Source organism: Brassica napus, chromosome A3 (assembly GCF_020379485.1).
Source record: "Brassica napus cultivar Da-Ae chromosome A3, Da-Ae, whole genome shotgun sequence".
Classification (NCBI taxonomy): Eukaryota; Viridiplantae; Streptophyta; class Magnoliopsida; order Brassicales; family Brassicaceae; genus Brassica; species Brassica napus.
Window position 1 is genome coordinate 32,488,348 of NC_063436.1, and position 15,003 is coordinate 32,503,350.

General features: G+C 39.3%; 1 protein-coding gene across 1 annotated transcript; it reads right to left on the minus strand.

Moving 5' to 3' along the window:
• Nucleotides 1–12,725: 12,725 nt before the first annotated feature.
• LOC106441270 (ethylene-responsive transcription factor ERF060-like) lies at nt 12,726–14,906 on the minus strand. The gene has a single exon (XM_013883100.3). The coding sequence runs from the start codon at nt 13,769–13,771 to the stop codon at nt 12,989–12,991; it is 783 nt and encodes a 260-aa protein (XP_013738554.1). The 5' UTR covers nt 13,772–14,906; the 3' UTR covers nt 12,726–12,988.
• Nucleotides 14,907–15,003: the final 97 nt, after the last annotated feature.

Consider the following 15,003-nt stretch of genomic DNA (forward strand, 5'->3'; position numbering starts at 1 on the left):
AAACCACATCCTGTTTCTTAGATTTCCACGAGATGAGAGCATTACCAAGAAACATGCAGTAACCGGATGTAGAACGTCTTGTGTCAGCGCATGAACCCCAATCTGCGTCAGTGAATCCTGTGAGAACAAGATCAGATGTGGAGGAGTAGAAAAGGCCAAATCCAATAGTGCCTTTCAAATAATGTAGTACTTTATAGGCAGCTTGAAGATGAGATGGTTTGGGTGCTGATGTAAACTGACATAACTTGTTCACTGCATAAGTGATATCAGGACGTGTTATGGTCAAGTACATCATCCGACCAACAAGACGTCGATAAACACACGCATCGTCCAGTAAAGGCTCTGTAGAATCACCGATTAACTTGATGCTAGGATCCATTGGAACAGCAGAAGGTTTGCAAGCCATTAAACCTGATTCTTCCAACAGCCCCAAAGTATATTTGCGCTGACAAAGAGAAATGCCCTTGCTAGTTCTAGCAATTTCAAGGCCAAGAAAATATTTCAGAGTTCCCAAATCTCTGATCTTGAATGATTTTTGGAGATCATCCTTCAACTGATCAACCTCATGAGTGACATTACTAGCGATAATAATGTCATCTACATAGACCAACACTGCTATGTATTGACCATTAATGTTGCGGATGAATAAAGTATGATCTGAATGCGATTTCTTAAACCCCAAGTTAAGAAGAGTGGCACTGAATTTTAAAAACCACTGTCTAGAAGCTTGTTTCAGACCATATAGAGATTTGTTAAGACGACACACAGCCTTAGCAGGCAAAGATTCCCCCTGCTTTGGTGTGTATCCCGGAGGCAAAGTCATATAAATTTCTTCATGAAGATCCCCATTCAAGAAGGCATTAGAAACATCAAGTTGAGTGAGATGCCAATTCTTAGCGGCTGAAACAGCAAGTAGTGTCTTGACTGTAGTCATTTTCGCCACTGGAGAGAAGGTTTCCACAAAATCAATACCCTCTTGCTGAGTATAACCTTTAGCAACCAAACGAGCCTTATATCTTTCAAGAGACCCATCTGCATTTACTTTTATTTTGTATACCCATTTGCAACCGATAGCATGCTTATCAGGTGGGAGGGAACAGATAGTCCAAGTGTTTGATTTCTCCAGAGCCATTAGTTCTTCATTCATAGCCTGCAACCACTCATCAAAATGTTTGGCCTGAGTAAATGAAGTTGGTTCCGGGTAAAGAGCAATAGCACATATGTAAGCCTTATATTCTTCAGATAGATTGTTGTAGGACACATATGCAGAGAGTGGATATGGAATATCCGTATCTGCTTCACTGATATTACAATAGTAATCATGCAGGTGAGAAGGCAACTTTGGCAACCTCTTTGTCTTCGTAGTATCAACTTTAGAACTGGATCCATTACTCGCAGAGGAGACACTATCAACAGGTAAGTCCTGAATCTCGATAGGTGTTTCAATTCCTCCTGCAGGGGATGCAGTTGTTTGCTCCATAGGTGAATGAGAAGAAAAGAAATCCGTGTAGATACCATCTTGACCTTTAGCATAGGGAAAGATATTTTCATGGAAGATGACATTCCGGGAAATATATGTTTCATTAGTCTCCAAGTCCATTACCTTGTATCCTTTGTAACCGGCAGGGTAACCAAGAAAGACACAAGAGCGTGAACGAGGGTGGAACTTATTGCGTTGTTTAGGTGATGTTGAGCAGTAAGCTAAACAACCAAAAACGCGAAGACCAGAATAATCAACCTTCTTAGATGTGAGAATTTCCAAAGGACATTTATCTTTCAATAATGGCGAAGGCAATCTATTGATGATGAACACAGCAGTAAGAATGCATTCCCCCCAAAACTCCACAGGTAACTGAGACTGAAACATAAGAGCTCTTGCGACATTCAAGATGTGTTGATGCTTCCTCTCAACAACAGAGTTCTGCTCTGGTGTCTCAGGACAAGAATGAAATGCCACAATTCCTTTCTTCTTGAATAGCTCTGTAAATTTCAGCTCAGGAGCATTGTCTGATCTTACCGCCTTGACAACTTTATTATATTGAGTTGCAATCATGGTAAGAAAATCCGGAAAGATAGTGATTACTTCAGCCTTTGTTTTCATCAGATATATCCATGTCAAGCGTGTATGATCATCCACAATTGTAAGGAAGTACCGATAACCTTCTATAGTTGGTGTTGAGAACGGACCCCATACGTCTATGTGCAGAAGATCAAATGCATTATCAGACATGTTGTTCTGTGAAAGAAACGGAAGACGTTTTTGTTTAGCCAAAGGACAAATATCACAATGAAAAACACCTTTATTCCTTTGTTTCAATCCAAGTATATCAATGATTGAATCTGTTTTGGATATAGAGGGATGACCCAAACGATTGTGCCATAAACAGGAATCTAGAACAACATTTGAAACAGAAGCAAAATGTTCTTGAAGCGGTCTTGGATCAGCAACAGCAGCAACGTCAAGAACATACAGGTTGGAGATCTGATCACCCTTCCCAATCATCAGATCCTTGATAAGATCCTGTATCATACAAGAATCCGGGTCAAAGATAATCCGATATCCCAAATCCTTTGTAGTCTGGCTTACACTCAGTAGATTGAGTCGAAAGTCTGGAATATACAGAACATTATTCAACACCATTGTATCACTCAAACGAACTCTGCCCATACCAGCTATTTTAACTCCAAAGCCAGTAGGAAGAGTCACTGATGTATTTATTGACTCAGAAAGTTCTTCAAATAAAGATTTTGCGTGAGCAACATGGTGTGTTGCTCCACTATCAACAATCCAAGATTCAGCACACAAAACATTTTTCGTCGCTCGCAGCATGCCAATGAAACATAGCGTAGAGGAAGAAAAATTCATACCAGGTAGAGCTGTGATTGTGCCATCAGAAGTCGAAACACAATTCACTTGAGCTGGTGGTGGTGTAAGCTGAGAGTTAAAATAGGCAATCACGCCTTCAATCTGATCCTTTGTGAGACTGTTGAGCATAGTTGAAGAAGAAGAGTCCAAAGCCAGTTGAGCAACAAGGGGTTTTGGGTTATTAATGTTCTTGTTGTAATGCTGTTTCTCAGGTTGCTGTTTCATCTTGTGTTTAAAACCAACGGGATAACCGTGAATCTTATAGCAGGTGTCAACAGTATGACCATTGTATCCGCAGTGAGAACAGACTGGTCGATTCTGTTTCGGAATGTAGCTAGTCTGAGCAGCATGAACTGAAGGAATAGACGCAGCAATGTTGAAAGCTGAAGCATTGTGGACCGGAATGATATTCCTCTGGTTATGATCCTGATCAAGAAGATTATAAACTTCAGCCAACTCAGGTACATTCTTCTTCATTATGATCTGACTTCGAATAACTGCATAAGACTCATTCAAACCAGCAAGAAACTTTATAACTTTAGCATGGTCTGCCTTTGTTGCAGTGGCCTTGCAACAATCACAGTTGCGACAGGTAGTGACGCAATTAGCTCCATCTAACTCATCCCAAAGAGTCTTCAAGGTAGTATAATACGTTGAAAGATCCATTGGCCCTTGTTGAAGTGACCAAATCTGTTGGGAAAGCTGATACGAACGTGGAAGGTTCGTAATATGAAAGCGAGTGTGTAGATCCTTCCATATCTCAGAAGCATCGTTGAAGCGAAGAATACTCTTGTAGATTTGCTTCGAAACGGTGTTCAGGATCCATGATTTGACCATCGAGTTGCAGCGAGACCAGATTCGAAAGCTAGCATGAGATTCAAGAGGTCTAACCAAAGATCCATCAACAAACACAAGCTTATTCTTCGCATCTAGAGCTATATTCATCGCAATACTCCAGTTATCATAGTTCGTTCCATCAAGAGATTCAGAGATGATAGAGAGACCTGGATTATCACCACTCGTGAGATGAAACGGTGAGTGAATGCTATTCGGCGAGAGATCATCTGTGTCAGACGAAGCCGGAGACGATTCTTCAGGAATGGAAGATCGACGAGCTGAAGAAGCTACAGATTTACCAAGGCGACGCGTAGATCTGCGACTAGTCACCATCGTAGTAGCTCAATCCTGATATTTGCGATTCTCGGTGAAATAGCCGAAGAATCTATCAAAAGAAAGAGTGATTGAACGAGAGAATCATCGATCAATCGAGGTCAAAACGAAAGAAAGAAGGAAACGGATCGATTGAGGTTTGAGCCTCAATGCTCTGATACCATGTTAGCGTTTAGAGAGAAAGAGCTAAACGAAGAAGACGATGTAACAAACTTTCTCTTTTATTCATCTTAGTCAACCAAATGTATACAACTTCACTTATATAGTGATAAGGTTCTCGGTCTAACTCTAACTGACAAGTAAACCGAAATAAACCAATTAAACCACATTTATACTCTAATATAGAATAAACACCGTTCAGTCTATCACCAAACTAAATCGATACCTCGAAAGGGTAAGTCTTTATAGTATTCTGTTTGTAAAGGATCCTGGTTAACGATCAGGGTTTCATTATATAATAATCTGCTCCTTACTCATATTGATAGATCTCTCACATCTTGCTGTAGATCGATCATCATTATTATCTTTTTACTCAATTTTTGTTTCTATTAATTTGTCTTCCTCATGTTAAGCTGACAGAAGAACTTTTGCGATTTTATTAGGTTATATGGTAAGGATCGTTTTAAAAATGGAGATTAAAAAGACAAAAGCCGAGTAGAAGACAAACCTGACAGCGATTCAAATAAGTTAAGTCTCACTTGAGAAATAGTCAATTTATTCATGAGTTTTTAGAACAGTTTTAAGTTATTTCTCTTGTTTATCTTGTTGCTCTGTTTTTATTTATATCAATTGCTTCTACTAATTTTTTGTGTCACCATTTGCAATCTTGATAGGTCATTGATAAGGTTGCATGACCGAGAAACTGGGAAATACATCATTGGAAATACATCATTGGAACAATTCAGAAACCAACTACAAAAACAAAGGTTAGTACTATATTGAATCTGTATCTATTGAGAAATCGTGAACTGAACATGTAGAATCATCATAGGATTATCGGTTTAGAAATCTGTATCTCTTTACACTCACCAGCAAGCAAGGAATTGTTGTGATCTTAGTATATGTCGATGATATCATAATCACCGGAAGTGACAAAGAAGGTATACTCCTAACTAAAGCTTTCCTTAGATCATCTTTTGATATCAAAGACTCGGGAGAGTTAAAGTACTTTCTAGGGATTGAGATGTGCCGATCCAAGGATGGGCTATTCTTATCCCAAAGGAAGTACACACTTGATCTTCTAAATGAGGCAGGTGATCTAGGAGGAAGAGCAGCCAAGACTCCACTAGAAGATGGGTATAAGGTGCTGCGTGAGGGGGAGATTGAAGACAAGCCCTATGCTGATGTTAAACACTATAGGAGAATGGTGGGAAAGCTGATATACCTCACCATCACCAGGCCTGATGTATACTTTGCAGTTAACCAAGTAAGTCAGCATATGCAAGCTCCCAAGATTAAACATTGGAACATGGTTGAAAGGGTCCTAAGATACCTAAGAGAGGCGCTAGGGCAAGGAGTGTGGATGAGATGCAACAAAAGTACAGAGATAGTTGGGTATTGTGATGCTGATTGGGCAGGAGACAGAGTGGATAGGAGATCCACCACAGGCTATTGTACATTTATTGGAGGCAATCTTGTCACTTGGAAGAGCAAGAAACAGAAGATAGTGTCATGCTCAAGTGCTGAAGCTGAATATAGGGCAATGAGGAAGCTCACTAGTGAGTTGATCTGGATCAGAAACCTACTTCAAGACTTGGGTATAGAGACATCAACTCCAATCACCATGCATTGTGATAACCAAGCTGTAATACACATAGCTTCAAACAGTGTGATCCATGAGAGGACTAAACACATTGAGGTGGACTGTCATAAAGTTAGGCAAGCAGTGGAACAAAGGATCATCTTACCTTGCTACACAAGAAGTGAGGATCAACTAGCTGACATCTTCACCAAGGCTGCAAGCACCAAGGTTGCGAGTTCATACATTCCAAGTTAGGACTTGTAGATCTTTCATCACACTGATCCTCTTAGCCATGAAGTGATCTACTCTTTTTCCTTGGCTTGGTTTTTATCCCATGAGGTTTTTCCAAGCTAAAGGTTTTAATGAGGGAATGCTTCATGGTTTCCAAGCTTGACCATCCCCTATGGTCAAGATTGAGGGGATTGTTGAGATGAAGCAATAAAGATCAAGAGATGAAGAACCAGAAGTTGTGGAGATAAGAAGAGGAGAAGCATTTGAATCAATCCGTACAAGTTGTCCTAGAAGTGTCTTGGAAGGCAAGTAAAGGAAGTGGGCGAATTCAAATACTTTGCCATCAGTCTCCATAAGGTCTGGAGGAGTTTAAACAAGTGGGAGCAAGTGGATGGAGCTGTTGGAGCTTAAGGACAACACAAAGTCACATGTTGAGCTAAGGACGGAAGAGAAAGAGGAGATGTCACTTTCATAGTACATCCGAGAGTGACTTGTTCCTGATCTTGTCTACAATTGTTTATTAGTTTCTTTGTCTTATTTCCCATCCTTGTATCTATTTATGTAATATGTTCAAGATCTAAATCAGTAAGGGAATAAGAGATTCCTCCTTCATACTCTCTCACTTTGCAACACTCTCTCTCTCTTTCTTATTATTATAGTTCTAACTTAATCTACTTAATCTCTTCACACAACCATCTCATAAATCACTAAATCTCACAAACATCACATGTCACGAGCTCAACGTCGACCTGACTTTCAAACCTGTCAAACAAAAGAACCGAAAGTTGGTGTTAGGGTATTTTTGTGTACAAGCGATCCGTGCTCAGCTCTACGGAATGATAGGAGGAAGGAGACATGTCGTTGAGTGAATTCTCCTACTTTGATAGTTGATAAACCAGGAGATCCTGCTCTTAGGATACTGCCATATGGGTATGGGCCAGTATATGTCATCGGTGCCATAGTAGCAGCATGGGAGATCGGTCATTAGGCGGGGGCCGCCTATCGACAGTGAAGAACGCAGGGTCATCTTGATCTATGATCGATGGTTCCGACTACCAGGGTCGGTCCTTCGGTGCCTCCTGATATGTAGTTGATGGTTCCGGCTACCAAGGTTGGTCCTTGGGTACCTACGCACAAGACCATGGAAGGTGTTTGGATTTATAGCTGCATCCTTCAGTGGGGATTGCCTACGTACCCTTTAGTGAGAGATCAATCCGTTCGTAGTTCATGTATTGGTGGAGGCGTGTAGCCTAGATGGGCATGTAGCCTTGGGAGCACGTAGCTCTAGTGGGCACATGGCCTAATGGGAACGTAGCCTTGGGAGCACGTAGCTCTGTAGTGGGTAGGAGTCATCTGTTCTAGAGTGAACATGGTCGGGATAGATGATAGACCTATTGATATGCTGCAGTGAGCATATGTGTTGATGTGCTTCAGTAAGCATGGAGAGACCCAGCTGATGAACTGGAGATCGTGGCCTGGGCCAGTAAGTAAAGCTGTAGTCGTGCTGCAGTAAGCATATATCTTCTTCTGGTTGATAGTAATTCCAGGGATTTGCCTGTTATAGGCATGTCGACGAAGATGGTCTTCTAAGTATGAGTTTTGCCTTGGCAGCTGTGGAATTGGTGAGCTCTCGTCATGGACGTCTTGGACCTCCTTCTTTAGATTTAGAAACCTATATTTATAGTGGAAGTCGTGCCTCTCTATTAGGATTTGGAAATATTCATTATATCCTTAGATAATAAAATATTTCCCTTTTCTTAAAGGTGGTCATATGTATTGGAATACTTTCTCTTTCTCTCAAATTTACAGAGACTCCTTGTCCAAGCTGGTTACCTTTAAATGAAGGTTTTTATTTATCTTAAGGCAAGATAAATCACTCTTCCTGGAAGCCGGAGGCTGGAGACAGGACCCAGACCCGGGGGCATGGACCCAGACCCGGGGGTAGGAAACCCGGAACCTAGAGGCAGGACCCCAAACCTAGAGGTGGGGACCTGGAAGCCGGAAGTTGGAGTAATCTCTTCATGGATATTTTTCCCCAATAGTTGGGACCAGAACGCGATGGCGCAGTCAACGACGAAGTTGAGAAACTTCTCAAAGTCGAATCCATAACAGAAGTTAGGTATCCTGACTTGCTCGCTAACCCAGCCGTTGTCAAAAAGAAAAACGGAAAGTGGCGAGTATGCGTCGATTTCACAGACCTCAATAAGGCATGTCCAAAGGATAGTTTCCCACTGCCACACATCGATCGCCTAGTCAAAGCGACAGCAGGGAACAAACTCTTGTCCTTCATGGAAGCTTTCTCTAGGTACAATCAGATCATGATGAATCCCGACGACCAGGAAAAAACCACATTCATAACTGACCGCAGTACTTACTGCTATAGAGTGATGCCATTCGGTCTTAAGAATGCGGGAGCAACTTATCAACGACTCGTAAACTGTATGTTCTCCGAACAACTCGGAAAAATGATGGAGGTATACATCGATGATATGCTCGTAAAATCACTCGAAGAGCAAGATCATATCACCCACCTCCAGGAATGCTTCGAAAGGCTCAACCAACACAATATGAAACCAACCCCGCAAAGTGCAGGTTTGCAGTGGCATCAGGCGAATTCCTGGGGTATCTCGTTACCTTCGTCGGAATCGAGACCAATCCTTAACAGATCATCACTGCCAGAAATGGCGTCCTCATTCGAGAGGAACGTGGTGAGCAAAAGCCCATCTTTTACGTAAGCAAAACTTTGCTCGATGCAGAAACACGTTATCCGATGATGGAAAAACTGGCGCTCGCGGTCGTAATGTCAGCATGAAAGCTGAGGCCGTATTTCATGTCCCATAAATCGTAGTGCTCACATCGTTCTCACTGCAGACAATATTGCATAGCTATAGTCAATCTGGAAGGTTAGCAAAATGGGCAATCGAGCTGAGCGAGTAAGACATCGAGTATCGAGCAGAAGCCTTGGCAAAATCGCAAGTACTCGCCGACTTCTTAGTATAACTCCCTACAGGGTGCACGACTAACCAAGAGCCCGATTCGACCTAGACCCTACACATCGACGGATCCTCTTCCAAAAAAGGCTCTGAAATCGGGATCAGACTCACGTCGCCGACAGGGGAAGTGCTGGAACAGTCATTCCGACTGATTTTCCATGCCTCAAACAACAAATCCAAGTACGAAGCCCTAATCCCGGGTTTACGATTGGCTCACGGCCTAAAAATACGCAACATTCACGCCTACTGCGATTCCAAACTTGTTGCAAGTCAATACAACGGGGAATACGAAGCAAGGGACAAAAGAATGGATGCTTACTTAAAATAAGGGATGAAAGCTTTCTCGACACACTCTCGACAAAAGTTTTCGAAGCAAAAGACTCGAGAAAAATGGAATACTGAGGGCCTGACTGGTTCAAACGCAGCGGTTGCGGTTGCGGGAGTTTGTGGATGCGGGCGGTTGCGGTTTCTAGCGGTTTTAAGAGATTTGTATGACTGGTACTGCGGTTAAAAATTGGTACGTTTGCGGGTGACTTATGACTGGTTAACTACCAAATGTGGTAACAGTCAAATAATAAATTAACAATATTTACATTTAATATAATTTTAAAAATATCAAAAATCATAAAATTATAATAAATCTAAAATTTATATTTAGAAAGTTATAATTTTAAATTTTGAAAATTTATTGAAATTGTTTTTATTATAAAATTTTATAATATTAATTAAAATATAATAGATATATTTTAATATTTTCATAATTTAAATTTTAAATTTTTTATTAAATATTTTTACTTTTGTATATATATTGTTTTAGAAAAAAGAAAAAAATTATACCCTCCCGCAACCGCCCGCAACCGCAAACGCTAGCTGGAGCCAGCTTTTGAATTTATGAGATTCGGAGCGGTTTGAAGCGGTTTAGAGCGATTTGAGTGATTGTTGCAAACCGCCGACAACCGCTACCAACCGCAAAAGCTGCGTTTGCGGGTGGTAGCGGGAAAACCAATCGCCCCCTGAGTCAAACGAGCAGTCCGACTCGCCAAACGGGCAAGTTGGATCGAACGCCCCGTCTAACTCGCCAAACGGGCGAGTTGGATCGACCACGCAGTCTAACTCGCCCGTTCGGCGAATCGGACCAAATCCTCTTACTGTGGACTGGACCTTATGCCTTTTCACCGAGCCTCGATGGATCAGTCCTTTGTTTCGTATTGATCGGAGTTACCGTTGGAACTTTACAACAAGAACCGCGAAGACTCGTTTTCCCGAATAAAGTCCATGGTTATCGTACAAACGGCAACTGTTAACTTAACACCACGATTGTCTAAACTAAACGAGAAGTGTGGACTTCCTTGATAAGACGACGTCGTATCAAACATATTTCTTTCTAAGAAATCGTAAAAACGTATGAGTCGATAAACGGCCCAAAGAGGCCTATAACACGGCTAACAGCCCACTTACGATCGTACGAAATTGAACCCATCAGCGCTATGACGGTTTATCTTTACTTGCGGAAAAAGATAGATCTCGCGAAATCGGAAGATAAATGTCAAGTTTCCAACATAATGATGAAGATCAAGAAGAAAAGGAATATTTCTGCGAAAGGATAAACTCGACCTAGGGGCAAAAAAGGAAGCGGGAACCGACCTAGAAGGCATATATAAGGAGAGCTAAAGCCAAATGCGCAAGGAGGATTTTTAGACCTAGAAAAAATCTGCTTGCTTAGAAAAACTTAGAACTTAGGCAGATCGATTTTACTTAGACTCTTTTTCATTCTTTAACTGAGAAAATTTGGCTAGCGAAACTCTGTCTGTTTTGTCTCTCGGAAATCTTGTAACCTTGCTCTTTTATCAATCAATAATACACCACTGTACAATTTACTCTCAATATTCTGTTATCTTTGTCTCTTTGCTCTTTCATTTTTCGTGTGTTTACGCAGATAATCCAGGACCTCTGGAAAATTTAGAGTTTTTATCTTTCCTTATTTTACGGAAAATCGACAGTGCGAATTTCAGTTTCCACAGCTGCTATCTAAGGTAATTAACATTTGTCTATGTCTACTTTAACAGTGTAATGACAGTTCCAAGCTCTTATCTCTTTACACACAATTATACGAAGGAACTGTACATTTGCATTGTCTACGAATCAGTTAGATAGAGAGTGATTTAGTTATCAATAGCTGGTTAGTCCTTTGTTTATTACTAGCTCTTAGACAAGTTCAGTGAAATTTCATTTTACAAATACTGAGAAAAAGAGCTAATCATAAACAAACTCTACAAAACTACACAAAATTCAAGTATTTTTATGAAAACAAAACAGAGGACTAACGGTTTTGATGACTGGATTTACAAGAAAATAAAAGACACTTGACAAATATTCAAGTAAAGAAAATGAAAAAGCAAAACCTGAACTAAAGAAAAACATTCAGCTCATAATAAACATAATAAAGCATATCTTCTGAGACAAAGAAGGTATGTGATTTGTGAACATGTCTCTCATACGATTATCCCAGATCAAACTTCTACCGAGGTTCCATGGCCGTTTCGTGTGGAAGCTCATGTCCTCAAATCTGCTACTCTTTGCCTCGAACTTGGGAAATATTCCTCGATTATGATTTATGAATCTCAAAAACACACTCTACAAAACCATATCACATAGACAAATCATGAAACAATGAGAAGTAAGCAATTCACACCAAAACATGAAACACAAACAAACAAAACACATTGTGAAAAACTGAAAATGATCTCCTATAGTCCTCCTTGAGGTGTTCGTTTCTGTTGGTTCTCGTGTTTTTGAGTTGTGTTGTTGTTTCTTTTCCGTGTAATAAGTTGCTATTAACATTGTGAAAAATTGAAAATGATATAATATTAATATTTTACCAAAAAAAGAAAAAACAAAACACAAGTGGACATAAACACAATTAAGTTGAAGATCCAAAAATAGATCTAAACGTGTCAAAAATAGTATTCTTATCCTTAAGTTTAATGATTATGATAGTGTTATGAAAATCTTACAAAAATTAATATGAATCAGGTTAATTGTCAAGTTTCACAAACAACAAATATTAGTTGTAAAATAAATAAATAAAATATACCAAAAATATTCTTTTAAAAATGGAAAAATAGAGAAATGTATTAAAGACAAACATATTTCTACTATATAGTTCCTGTATTTAGGGTAGAAAATAGAGGAATATATTTGGAGATGGTCCAAGAGTGGTGAAAATGTAGGACTAAGGATTAGGTGCTCTCACACGAAGTATAGTCTGTATATGATTACAAACTGAAATTCCAACAAAAGATAAATCTGTGCACCATTAGTTTATCTGCCAATGTGCAGTTTCAAAGAATGAAAGCTAGAAAAGCCTTTATATACTTCCACAAGCATCCAATTCAACTTTTTTTTGTCGGTATGAACACTGTCTTTATTATGTACTGAAAGAAAAGAATCAGAATATTGGATAAGGCTGCTTTTTTCATTCCTCTGTGTATATACATATTATAATACTACAGACTCTAAAATTTTAGTCATACATCAATTTTACCCTTTCCCAGTGCAAGCTTCTTAACCTTAAAGAATCAAAAGCTTTGTGGCTTATGTGATCCCATATGTCAATTAAGGACTCTGGCCCTACTATGCCTTCCATAATTTTACAATATACTTTATCAGCATGCAAACCTTTTCTTTATAATGTCCAAAAAACTGATATGAAAGCTAAACGAAATAACAAAACAAAAATTGATCATAAAATAAAAAAGCCTAAATACTTTACATTCATTAGAAACTTAAAGATGATAGTACACATAAACTCCTCTGATGATTGGTCAATGGCAAGGTTTTTGAAAAAAAAAAACACATGAACCAGCCAGACCAAACACATGGAGGGATGATTTCAAAAGAGACAACCTTAGACAATTCTCTACAACTGTAAAAAAAAAAATTATGTTGCAGAGATTAACTAAGTAACTAACTAATATGAGGCATCATTCAAGATTCAGACAGTTTGCTAATCGCATCCCAATCAATCTCCACAGAGGGAAACTTCTCCAGCACGAAACTCCCAATCTCATCAAACCCTGAATCCAAAAAACCCAAGAACGCAGTGGTAACCCCAGACTCCGGCGAAGAAGATCCAACCTGAGACTCATCGGAAAACGTATTTTCTTCATACTCTGTTTTTGGCGGGAGGAAAAGCTCTGTTTCAGAACAGGGGAGATCAAGATCCTCTGTTTTCACCAAGCTCTGACAAATCGCTTCGAGCTTTGCTTCGACAGAGGGATGAAGAGGCTTGAAGCTTCCATCACCACCTCCGTATCCACACTCGCGCCTCGTGTGTGGAAAATTAAGCCTCGCGAGCTCGCCACGAAGCTTGTAAGCAGCTTGGTCATAAGCCATGGCTGCTTCTTCTGCTGTGTCGAAAGTTCCGAGCCAGAGTCGGGTCCGGTTCTTGGGTAAACGGATCTCAGCAACCCACTTTCCCCAGTGCCTTTGCCTGACTCCTCTGTAGAGTTTATGAACGGTCATGTTCTTCATTGGAACAGGCTTTGGGGAGAGATTGGAGATGGTGGTGCTGCGTCTCTGGTTAAGCTGGTTTTGGATCTGGTGGATTTGGTAAGGTGTGAGTTGGTTTAGACCGAGAGGTGCGGTTTGATTGAAACCGAAGATTGTGTTTGGAACCGGAGGAAGAGAAGGTTTAAGTGCTTTCATGAGCTCTTCTTTCAAAGGATCTGAGAGATCTGTGCTGCTGTTGAACATATCTATGGCTGCCATATGTATCTTAAAAACCTAACGGAGAAGGATCAAAAACACACCTTCTTAGCTTGATCGAGCACAAGTTAAAATCTGTGAAAGAACGAGAAAAAGAAGGACAGGGGGGTGAAATATATCAAAATGAAAACTTGGGGGTCGAAATAAGAAATTTGATAGTAGTTTTTCTTTTGGCTCTCTCTAAATTTGATTGTTTTTTTTTTCCGTCTCTTGGTTTCGCTTAGATGCCAAGTTCTTTGCTTATATAATACGAGAAGCCTCTTCATTTTATTGTTGTAATTATATAAACTAGAGTCTTTGTCCGCGCGTAATTTTATTTTAGATGATAATCTACGATAATTTGTAGTTAGCTTATATTATTTAACATATCGTATATTTAATTTAAATCTTTATATATTTTAGGATTAATGTTCTTTGTTTCTACATGATTTTCTTTTCCACTTGCTAATGTTCAATAATTTTATAAAAAAATATTCTTTCATCCTATATAATTACTCTCACAAATGTGTATTTACAATAGAATTTAATTTATTAAACCTTCAGTTTCATTGCATGTTTTCTATTGTCTTTGTAGTTAGGTGTAACCTCCTTCTTACTTCATTTTTATTCTCGATTTAGAAGTTTGTCTTTGTATAATGTAAATTTTGTCATTTATGTTTCCAATTTTTTTTTGGGCCATCTTTTTTTCTATATATTTAATTATATCCAGTTTTTAGGTATTGTGATCTTCAATTCTTTTCATATTTATATTTTTATATTTTTTTGGCACGTTCTTATATGAAGGATTTTGAGTTAAAAAGTTACTTTGCAAACTTTATGTGGTGAATGAGCAGAATCGCTAACTGAAACTAAATTATGGTTTAATTTGGATTGGATATTCCAATTCTTTGACCAAAAAGAAACTGAAACCCCAAAAAAAAAACAAAAAAATTGCTGGACCCTTCAAGTTTTTCTTTTTTTCTGAGAGAGAGGCAAGAGATTATATATTTACCTGCAGCTTCTATGGGTTGGTCATTGGGTGGGTTATCAATTCCGTTGAAACAGCAATCCTTACAACCAATCTAATATCAATTTGGTATATGTATTAGGCTACTTTGGAAACGGGTACGTTTCTTGAACATATCGAAGTGACAGATGAGTTTTTTGGGAGAGATGGATTTTCTTAAGATTTTTTATTTTCTACGCAAGAGACATATGAGTTTTTGGGAGAGTTTGATTTTTTTTAAGAAATTTTC

Bases quoted from the DNA above. Each gene is read 5' to 3' on its own strand.
- LOC106441270 (XM_013883100.3), bottom strand. From the start codon at position 13,771: ATGGCAGCCATAGATATGTTCAACAGCAGCACAGATCTCTCAGATCCT.